General features: G+C 39.4%; 1 protein-coding gene across 2 annotated transcripts; it reads left to right on the top strand.

Moving 5' to 3' along the window:
* The first annotated feature begins 5,265 nt into the window (after positions 1 to 5,265).
* LOC124635388 lies at positions 5,266 to 11,541 on the top strand. Of its 2 annotated transcripts, XM_047171268.1 has the most exons (5): positions 5,266 to 5,495; positions 7,118 to 7,477; positions 7,608 to 8,828; positions 10,329 to 10,618; positions 10,734 to 11,541. In XM_047171268.1, exons 2-5 carry the CDS (start codon positions 7,121 to 7,123, stop codon positions 11,344 to 11,346), a joined length of 2,481 nt encoding a protein of 826 aa, XP_047027224.1. In that variant the 5' UTR covers positions 5,266 to 5,495; positions 7,118 to 7,120; the 3' UTR covers positions 11,347 to 11,541. The 2 variants fall into 2 exon arrangements, with proteins under 2 accessions (XP_047027224.1, XP_047027225.1); XM_047171269.1 differs by lacking the exon at positions 5,266 to 5,495 and having other exon boundaries at positions 6,938 to 7,477.
* Positions 11,542 to 11,826: the final 285 nt, after the last annotated feature.

Here is an 11,826-nt window from a genome sequence, read left to right as displayed (position 1 = left end):
TAATTCCAGTGGAGATGCGATAAAAAACATAAACAGATTGTACCGAGGAGTTCCGTAAGTACGGCCGATGACGTCACGAGTTCGTCGCACTGTTGGCCAACGAGCCATAGAGGTCTGTTTACAACCTCCTCTATGTTGATTGATTGTGGTACAGGTAGTAAGTAGTAAAACCTCTTTTTATTTTAATGGCGTACATACGTCATTGCGATGAGAGCTCGCGGCATTTCTCCGTTCATTCATGTTTCAATCAATTGTGATGTAGACTACAAAATGAGTCACTGTATGTTGTCACTAGTTTTTACGAAAGAGTGTGAAGAAAATACAAACTTTTTTACTATTTTTTATTTAAAAGATATCGTCAAAATGTACTGTCTTATTTTGTTGTTGCTTTCGGCTAATCTACGCCGTTTGAATCGTGTAGGTTAGTAAAAATGCTTCTCTTACGTAAATACATACAAATTAAAATCAATCGGTTTCACTCGACCGATTGATATTTAATTGTAGCCTAACTGGGTCAGTTACGTAGAAATAATAATTAGTAACTATATTCAATATTCACGCACCCGAATATATTGTTTTACCTACTCACTAAACTGTAAGTAAGTTTTCACTTAATGCTAAAACGCTAGAAAACTAAAACTTTAATATTCCTGTGTGTGATGTATTTTATATTTATCGTGCCTTTCGTGTTTCGGAAGGAACTATACGGCAAATTATTAGTTCTGACTGCATTTGAACATTTTTGGCAATCGTTACGTGATCTGACTACCCTTTCAAAAAGTCTGACTAGTCTTACCAGGGTATATCGGGCTGCGAAGGTCGGAAGGTCGGGCTGCGGAGTCGCTCTATTTAAAACTGGTACTCAGCTATATCTGTTTAGACTAGAAGCCAACCCCAACATAGTTGGGAAAGGGTAGGCAAATGATGATTATTTCTACGTGTACGTGTAGAAACTACAATTATATAATAAATATTCATTGTAACAATTATTACCATGCTAGTTTTGCGGATAAAAATTATAAAGTCAAAACAAAGTGCAGCTCCTCACACATGCATACATAATATAATGTTACGAGTCACACACACAAGTTTGTTTACATAATATGTTAATAACACAAACACTGACTCATACATTTCTTAACTTCTCCAAAGTTAACTGTTTTATCCGTAACAGTTTTGTGCCAAGGACAAACAGTTGCGTATGAATGATTGACATAATTATGATACTTGGAAATATGCTATAATATTACCATATTATTTTTATATCTTCCAAAAAACCCATATCTGACATTGATAAAATTGTGTGTCTTTTCTTTGAATTCTAACTTAACTATGGCTAAAAGGTTATATTTTCCATAATTATACTGTTAGCTTGACGTGCGAAATCAAACCTTATAAACAGCAAATTGCAATAAAATTGTACGATCTTAGATTCATGAAGTACCTATACATTATCTGCCTAATAACTTTTTTATTTGCGTCTTAACCAATCGTTCGAAGTACGAAGCCGCTCCAATGTCGGTCCAAGTACAGAATCAGCAAACAAGGCCCATACCGTTGCATCGAGGAGTGAGACAAGGGGATGTTATTTCCCCGAAACTGTTCACTAATGCAATGGAGGATATGTTCAAGACGCTGAACTGGAAAGGACGCGGCATCAACATCAATGGCGAACACATCTCTCACTTGCGATTTGCTGACGATATCGTCATCATGGCGGAAACGCTGCAGGACGTACAACAGATGCTGAACGACCTGGCTGAATCTTCTCTACGCATCGGCCTACGGATGAACTTGGACAAAGCCAAGGTCATGTTCAATGAACATGTTCTACCGGAACCGATTGCGATACACGGCGCCGTTCTCGAAGTTGTTCGGAAATATGTATACCTCGGGCAGACATTGCAGTTAGGTAGAAACAACTTTGAGGACGAGGTGAATAGGAGAATTCAGTTGGGTTGGGCTGCATTTGGGAAGCTACGTTGAGTCCTAACATCGTCGATCCCACAGTGCCTAAAGACAAAAGTCTTCAATCAGTGCGTCCTACCTGTCATGACTTACGGAGCCGAAACCTGGACACTGACGGTACGGCTGGTCCACAAGTTTAAAGTCGCTCAGCGGGCTATGGAAAGAGCTATGCTTGGCATTTCTCTGAGGGATCGCATCAAAAATGAGGTAATCCGTCAGAGAACCAAAGTCATCGACATAGCCCACCGAATCAGCAAGCTGAAGTGGCAGTGGGCTGGCCATATTAGCCGAAGAACCGATAACCGTTGGAATAAACGAGTTCTAGAGTGGAGACCACACCTCGGCAAACGTAGTGTAGGACGTCCTCAGGCACGGTGGAGTGATGACTTGCGCAAGACGGCTGGCAGGAGCTGGATGCGAGAAGCTGAAAATCGATCTCAGTGGCGTGCACTTGGCTTATGATGGGAACCAATCGTTAAAAAAAACAACACAAAAGCAAAAACAGTCTCAAAAGCAATACAATATAAAGCCTGCAACTGGCAATACTTCTCACACAACAACAATCATACATAACAATTCAATTGATCTCCATACAGATGACATTTCATACAGCATCCCAACACACTCACATTATTTGGCAACTTGTACTGATTCAATAGTACATTAAAGTCATAGAAGTGGTTCAGCGAACTCTTGCGCAAGTGCCGCGGCGTCGTGCATTGCGCCCGCGCAGGTCCGGCTCGTGCTGGAAAGCCCCTCTTGTGCAAGTTAATGCACAAACGCGGTGTTGAAAAATATTAAATCCTGTTTCTAATTAGTAACAACTAGATAGTGAAGAATTTGGTAATTTTTCTTTTTTAACTGTAAAATGCCTGAGGACCTAGATAAGTTTAAATTATGTCTATAATATTTTGATGATGTATAAGCAAACTAAACAAACTGGTTCTATTACTGTTGCTGTAACATTGTCGCAAAATCATCATCTTCCGAGCCTTGTCCCAACTATGTGGGGTCGACTTCCAGTCTAACCGCATGCAGCTGAGTACCAGTGTTTTACAAGGAGCGACTGCCTACCTGACCTCCTCAACCTAGTTACCCGAGCAACCCCTTTTTAAGACTGGTTGTCAAACCTACACGTAACGACTGCCGAAGATGTCCAAATGACAGCCCAGAACTCCAGTGTACCCTCTCCGAAACACGGGGAATATTTTTATCTCAAAAGAAAATGTCCAAGCATTTGAAATTGAACAGCTGCACTCACGCTCGCAGGAAGTAAATAACAATTAGAACAGAAATAAATCGCATTATGAATTATGAATGTGACTTTATGTAACAGATTAAGCACAATGGGTGGCAAATGTCATATTGACTTCGTGACATAACGAATGCGTTTTAATGATACAAACATTATGCTATTCTTGCGTGTAGCGCGTTGATGTCTTTTGTATGACTTAATTTGTGATATAATTTATTTATCGCTGTATGAAGTCACTGGTTATAAATTAAACAAGATATCGTTATAATATTATAAATATGAGAGAGAGTTTGTTTGTTGTTGTTTTCACGTGGACCATAAAAGGACCATGGGCTCTATATAAAGACTGTACCCGCTTTTTCAACAAGGTCCAACAGTGATGAAACGTTTGTCATTTAAAAGATCTTGAAGAGCAATTTATTTCATTCAATTAATGAAAGCCAAGTTCGATTTCAGATTTGATAGTATTCTGGGGTGTTGATTACAAGCTCTTTTCTATTAGCTCTGCAAGTTGAATGGTGAGTGAAACCACGATGTACTACTAGTAATTATAAGAAGAAGACTTTTTAATACTACGATTACTCATGACTTGACGAATACTTTAATGTTATTAATTTACGTGTATTTAGAAAGTAAATGAATGAATCTTCATGAAACATTCATTCGGCTCGAAGATTTTTAGAAAAGAGTTTCAAGACATTTACATGTTTGATTAAATGATCACTGACATTCACATCAACGTTACATTATTTAGTGAACGTTATTTATATATATTTGGTCTCACTTAACTTTGTCGGACTTCTGGACAGATTTAGAGGAATATGAGATGTGTACTCTCTACTGGTCTTGGGACAACAAGAGTTGGAAAATCATCACATAATCCCTCTATTTCAAGATTTCTGAAACTCTATTCTTATTTGCCATGAATTAGCTACTTTAATCGACTGTCAGCGTACACATTGCTGATTCCCAGGATTTTATCTGCGTCTTAAGGGAACCACTTTCCGTACACGGATAAAATATCTACATATTATAACTCATGGCACTCACAAGTAACGTAGCTTATATTGATAAAACAATTTCTGAAATCGACTCAGTACATCCAGAGTTTACAACATCACAAACACACAAACTTTACCTCTTTAAAATATTAGTATAGAAATAAAGTTACCAAGCATTATTAACTTCGTTCTAAATCAAAGCCCTAATTACCAAATACATACATATTCGGCAAAATACTCGTAAAACTTGCCAGTAGACATTACTGGGTCAACGTGCCTTTTTAGAAAACTATGGTCCTGAGAAAGTGGCTTATTAACTCGATATGGAAGGGTGAGCCCCAGTCGTGGGTGGCTTATGTGCTATTAGATAACAATAGACAGGTATATATGTATGTTTGTGTGTGGCAATCAACTGTATTTCGTGCAATATTCTGTATGTTGAAGGAAACGTAGGATGCCAATTGTATTGTTTTGTTGGTGACATTGAAAGAAGGATGTTTTGATTGATATAGACAGGAACATTAGATGTGTTTCCAAGTTCATCTCTCATAGTTTGGCGTACATCCAAGAAGATGTGAACTTGATGTTCCTTGACAATGTTTTCTTAATCTGTTGCATCTTGAATTACAATAATATACGTATTCTGACGAAAAATGATTAACACTCTTAATATTCCCCGATATTTTGGAAACTCAAATGAGCCGGTATTTTTTTATTTTGTAAACAACATTTGGATATCAATATGTAGGCTCTTGAATGCATAACAAATCACCATGTTTGACAAACAACGCACTGCAATATGATATGATGCAACTGACCCAAAGTACACTATCAACTCAAGTCATGTATCAAAACTGCGACACACGACATCAGCCACTAATGTCAGTATTCAACTTACGTTAACAATATAGATCCGCTAAGACGACCTCAAAATCCCCATATTGCCAAACTTCTCGGAACATGAATGAACTAAGGGTTGATCAATGTTATCGTACGTCATACCCCGTACTATGATACCGTTGCGACAGAAGTTTAGCGACTGAATGTTCGCAAGTTTGGGTTGTTCGTGCTTGATGGGCGTTACACTGGTAGGAGGCTGCGTCGATCGTCTTACAAAATCGGTCCGCGTGCATCTTTGCGTAGCTCGAAGTATAAAGCGCCGCATTGGTAGAAGTGGAAGTCATTCGGACGCAGACAGTGCGCCGGTAAACTTGTGAAAATTTAAACATTACATTAGTTTTAGTGTCAAACAAGGAGTGAGGAAATATAAAGTAAGTTTCAAGTGATTACGTTTTGTGTTCGGGTTCGGAATTACGTCACAGGATTTGCGGTGAATGAAGCAATTGTTATTAACAATTGTAACATTTAAAACGTTATAGAATTTCTCTTAACATTTCCCACGAAGAAATGTAACTGCCGGTGCGTCAAAACATACGATTCACAGAAATAGAGCAATTTAAACTTGGTAGTGATTAAACACGTAATAAAAATAGTGTCCAAGTGCGTGATCAATCCAATTAAATGTTTAATTTTTTATGTCTACTTCCTAAAGTAAATAACTATTTTTAAAGAATATAGCTATTTCCACTTCCGACTGAGTAGCATCGTAAACATCGAAACGTAAAAGTAATAATTACTCCAGTTATAAGATTTACATACAATAAGAGTAGGCAGTTTCCCAAGTACATGATCCTCGCGGAAACTTTCACTTTCCGGTCGATGCTTGTCGTGCGCCTGCGCCGGTCTCCACAACATCAGGAATATGCAAAACATTGCATAACTGCGAAACTGTGTTGTGATATTTCATAATTTTGTGATTCAATAATAACAAGATTTATAGTTCAGATTTATATACAAGTAAAGAGGTATCAGGTTTTATTTGTTCGTTTGTACCCTAAAGGCTCCGTAACATCTAAACCGTTTTGGATCATTTTTCCACTGCTCGGAAGATATATGGCACGCTAGTGAAACTGCGGAACAGCTACATAGTCATAATTGCATATTCAGGGAATATATATTTTTTCTTGAAAATTAGTGAAATAACGCATTACCTATTTTTTTTTATTAATTATGAAATTATAATATTAAACTTATATAAATCATTACAAATGTCGCATACGCAGGACCACAGCGCGCGCGCACGCTTTCAACGAACGTTAGCATGAGATCACACGCCTTTCAAAACGCTTTTCCTTTACTTTTTCTCTGTCATCTACACTACACGCGCTACTTATCACATCATCTAAAAAATACGGAAACAAAAATGTAAATAGTCTCCTAATTGTGCCGCAATGTATTGCATAAAACACAATAAATAATATCGGAAATTATATAATTGTTATTGGCGGTTACCGAATTTGTGACGCATCGAGACGCGCGTGGCGTGCTAACGGGCTGCTCGTGCCACTTTGGGCTGACACCACGACACTGACACCAATATTTGTCTTTCTTTCATAACACAAGACAAAAGCTGACCTCAATAACGTGTTAGGATGCCTGTGGTTATGTCCTAAATGTCCTGGATGCATACAATTTTTGTTGCAATTAGACTTGATTCATCTCGTTATTATTACATGGGAGGAATTTTGTATTGATTATACTGATTGAATCATAAGTTTAACTGATTAATTTATACAAAAAAAAATGCGTCATTAGCAGCCATGATTGGTAGTTATTTAGCTGTGTGTACCCGGCGTGAGAGTGCTTTCGCGGACCCACGCCTTCCAATGACCGCGCAGCCACAACAAGCTGACGTTATGGAGCCTTACATAACTACTGTCTGCGAAAGTAAAAGTGATTCTCCGCTCGCAGTTTCGAAACAATGACATGCTTTACAAAATAAGGATCAAATGACATCAGCATTTTGGTAATTTGATTTTTATGTTTTTTACAGAACATGCGGTGGTCAACGATAACCTTTTTATTGCTGCCAATAATATTAGCAACGACGACAGCAGAGTGGTCTTGGGGCGGAGATGCAAATGCTAAGCCCGCTGAAAAAGCCGAGGAGAAGCCTGAGAGCTTATTGCAAGGAGAACAGTTACCCGAAGCTCAAGACAAAAACTTTGAATCAAACAGCACTGTCCTCGATGACATTGTCGACGAACTAGTAAGCAGTAAACAAGGTAGAAGCCTAGGCGGCTTCGACGATGTATACAGCGATCCCACGATCAAGGATGCCTTGGACGCAGGAGATGACGCTGAAGCTAGAAACCTGATTAAAGGCAGACTGTGCACTCTGGGTCTCATACAAGTACATATCACTTAGTGATCTTTCTAATTTGTTTGATTCAATTTACTTAGTTACAGTCAATATACTTAACTCTTTAATGTCTTAAATTATGTAGATAGTATACTAAAGTTTTCTAATTTAATCATTTCAGTGCGAAGAGGAAGAAACACAAGAAAAACGTTATCTGTCACCTGATGAACTGATTTACGCACAGCCTGTGGATATCAAACCTATTGGTAAACCGATCGCCTCAATCCCTGTTCGTGGCCCACCCAGAGCTTATGGTCCACCAAAGCCTATGCCTTACCCTTCACATTCAAGCAAACACCCTCCCAAGAGAATTGGATATGGCGGCCATCCTAGACCTGGTTTCTCAGAAAAATACGGAGTAGTTGGTGGCAACTACCAGTTCTCTCAAAGCAGTGCTCAATACAATGGTCACGAATCTAACTTTGTCACCAAATCACCCATTTATGCTACACCAGGACCTTATGCCTACGAGAACACTAAACCTAGTTACAACAAAGGCTCGTCTAACTCAGGTTCGAAAACTGATTCCGTCGTACAACAGCACATCCATCACCATTACGTGCATGATGCCGACAAGGACCCCAAAGTCATAATTAAACCGGTAGCTATTCCTGTCGGATCTATCGGACAGCTGAACTCACAAAGCTTTGGATCGCAATCACAAAGCATTGGATCGCACTCACAATCTACCGACATCTTAACTGCTGGAGGTGGTGACTATAGCAGTATTACTTCAGGTGGCTTCAAACCCATGTCTGGCGCATTTGGTTTCGATAACAACAAGCCAATCTATGAATCCGATACAATATATGGCTCACAATACGGTCACAATTCTAACAAAGTTGGGCACAATAGCCAACTTTTAACTCAAGGCTTACCAAATCAGTACGCCAATAACGCATTCGAAGATCAAAAGTATGGAAACAGCTTAAGTGGTTACGCCTCTCAGAACAGTGAATTTTACAAAAAAGAATTACACGTAGGAGGATCACAAAACAATGTTTACAATCAAGGTCCAGCAACCTTCGGGCAGAACAATGCTTATTTGGAAAACTACCATGAAGCTAAAGCTCAAGGGCACGATTGTGTATGTGTAAACTATGACCAATGCCCCAGCCAAGAAATCATTGGCCGCAGGGATGACTTGTACTTGCCAATTGATCCACGCAACAAAGGTAGCGAAATCGTAGCTTTAACTGAAGAACAATTAGACAACTTGAACAAAACTGAAGCTACCGTTGCAACCACTGAAAGCTCATCGAACGCGACGGAAACAAAGAAGATTAGCAAACGTGACACCAAGGAGGAGTCTACCACCGAGGTCGAGAAACAAGCCGAAGCGGTAAGTGTAACAAACCTTAATAACACCATACTTAATTTCGAATACTATGCATTACAATTTACAAGTCAAGCTATTTAATATGGTATACCCTGAATTATAATAACATTTACCCATTAAATTCCCATCTCGAGCACTTATCTATATGAAACCCTAAAGCCTTTGAAACTTTCATGACTTATTCATCATACAACAGCCTAAGGTAACATAGGTAGTTATTTGTTTTAAATTATATAAGGTAACATATTTATTTGGTCTAAATTATTTATGATACCTATTGATATTTAATATCGAAATGGAATGTAACGGTTTAAAAAAGAAATACTAAACAATGGGCACTGACACACTATCTAACATTAAATAGAATAATAAATTTGTTTAAAAATTATCAATAAATAAGTAAATATCACTACAGAGCCCCCGCCGATATCCTGGCTTCAACGATTATAGTGGTATTGACCACAGACGTGTGCAGCCCACGTTTGGTATCTCTTTTGCTTTGCCCCAAGGCGTTTCCAACCATCACCCTTACAACTCCCACCTCGGTCTGGCCGGTGCAGCTGCCACTTCAGGCGGTCTCAATTTAGGTCTCGCAGTAGTTAATCCGTTACTTTCAATTCAAGTGAGCAAAAATGAACATGGAGAAAAGGTTTATAAACCTCTTCTACATTTGCATGTTACTCCAAGTCAAAGTAAACTCAACGCATTAACCCATATTTTCGAAGAAAAAAAGCAACTCTTGTTAAACAAGCATCAGCATCAACATTACCACATGATATATCCGTCCGCGTATCCTGCGTATGCTCCTTATCCCATACACCCAATACCCCCAGCGGTCCACCCTCACCCTCACTCACATTTCCCGCACTATGAAAACCCTCATCATCAGTCATACCCGCACTATGTCCCGAATCATGAGGAACATCCGCATCATCTAGCTCATCCTGGACCTCTGCATCATTCACCGTACTTCAACGAACCCCCACCTCATTCGCCTTATGATGGGCCTCCTGTTTACTCCCCTCATTACGCGGATTACGAGCCAATTCACTACAAAGATCATCATAATCCTGAGGGATATGATGATTACTATGACGACAATGCTAGGAATTATGGTGATGAGGATTATACTCACGTCCAACATAGAAGTTTCAATAACCACGATAGATTTGAAAATGTAACTGATAATAACGATAATCGGGCTAGTCACTCAAACCGGTCCGCCTATTCCCGTTCCTACGATCCTCCTCCGACGCCACCTAGGGCAAACCGGGGATACCAAACATTCCGATTTCCTGAATCGAGAAAGAAGAGGGAAATAGATGTAGAAAATATGTCCATGACTATTTCAGAGGTAATTCACGCACTATTCCTTTAAACCACCCTAACTTTTATGTAGATATTTTATAACAAATGAATCTTCTTGTACAATGTGATTATACCTAAATACTATTTTTTGTGTTACCAACAACGTGGTTAAAAATATTTTTGTTTTGGTTTTAGCGTCAATATTTCGGACGTCCTCCTGTTCAACAATGCAGGCCAAACCAAGTGTGCTGCCGACGCCCTCTGCAACCGCAGGCCGCCAACAAAGGCCAATGCGGCATCAGACACTCTCAAGGCATCAACGGCAGGATTAAAACTCCTTCCTACGTAGACGGCGAGAGTGAGTTTGGAGAATACCCATGGCAAACAGCCATCTTGAAGAAGGACCCTAAGGAATCTGTGTACGTCTGCGGAGGAACACTCATTGACAGTCTTCACATCATGACTGCTGCTCACTGCGTTAAATCGTAAGTATCCGAATTATTCACATGTATATTTTTTTTGAAAACTCAAATGGAAAAGAACTAAATAGATAAAAAAATTAAAAATAAACAATATTAACATTTAAATATTTATCTTCAGATACAAGGGCTTCGAGCTAAGAGTACGTCTCGGAGAGTGGGACGTGAATCGTGACGTCGAGTTCTACCCCTACATTGAAAGAGACATCGTTTCTGTCCACGTGCACCCTCTTTACTACGCTGGAACTTTGGACAACGATCTCGCTATTTTGAAGATGGACCATCCCGTCGAATGGACCAAATTCCCTCATATCAGCCCCGCTTGTTTACCTGACAAGTACACAGACTATGCTGGTCAAAGATGCTGGACTACAGGATGGGGCAAAGATGCCTTCGGAGACTACGGAAAGTACCAGAACATCTTAAAGGAAGTTGATGTACCTATTCTATCGCACGGGCAATGCCAACAGCAGTTGAGACAAACACGATTGGGTTACAACTACGAGCTCAACCCCGGCTTCCTCTGCGCTGGAGGTGAAGAAGGCAAGGACGCGTGCAAGGGTGACGGCGGTGGCCCGCTGGTGTGCGAGCGCAGTGGCACGTGGCAGATTGTGGGCGTAGTCTCGTGGGGTATCGGCTGCGGCCAGCCCGGAGTCCCTGGCGTCTACGTCAAAGTAGCACAATACTTAGACTGGATCTCACAGATCACTGGCAAATACTCTAATTATAATTGAAATGATGCCTAGTTTATACGAAATGATCAATACTTAAAATTGTATAAGCATCTTATATTTATTTTTAGGTATTAGGCATACTTATTTAATATTTATTACTTTTAGGCTTTGGATGGTAATATCCAGAGCATCCGAGTAATTGCATATTATGCAGATTTTTGTATTAAAAAATAAATTATAGAGATAATAATGTAACATCTTTGTTTTTCTGTTATTTTATACCCTGATATTTTTAATAACAAGCACAACGTAGATAACTTTTTGCACCAAATGATAAGACATGCTATGTGAGAGCACATAGCATGTCTTATAAAATTAAAACCAAATTATCATTTGACAGTATATGACACTATCTTGATGACATTTAACGCTATCACGAACCATCGAGCTCGAACTAAAACGTAGTAATTATATACTCTCTGTCACGAACGTCCACCGTGGCTCCGATACTGGTCCTGTGGACTGGTCTCAATTTAAAAC

This window comes from Helicoverpa zea, chromosome 12 (genome assembly GCF_022581195.2).
Source record: "Helicoverpa zea isolate HzStark_Cry1AcR chromosome 12, ilHelZeax1.1, whole genome shotgun sequence".
Classification (NCBI taxonomy): Eukaryota; Metazoa; Arthropoda; class Insecta; order Lepidoptera; family Noctuidae; genus Helicoverpa; species Helicoverpa zea.
This window is presented reverse-complemented; position numbering and strand designations above follow the sequence as displayed.

Coding starts and splice junctions, on each gene's coding strand:
- LOC124635388 (XM_047171268.1), top strand. CDS start 7,121: ATGCGGTGGTCAACGATAACCTTTTTATTGCTGCCAATAATATTAGCA. Junction 7,478..7,607: donor GCACTCTGGGTCTCATACAA/GTACATATCACT, acceptor TAATCATTTCAG/TGCGAAGAGGAAGAAACACA. Junction 8,829..10,328: donor TCGAGAAACAAGCCGAAGCG/GTAAGTGTAACA, acceptor TTTTGGTTTTAG/CGTCAATATTTCGGACGTCC.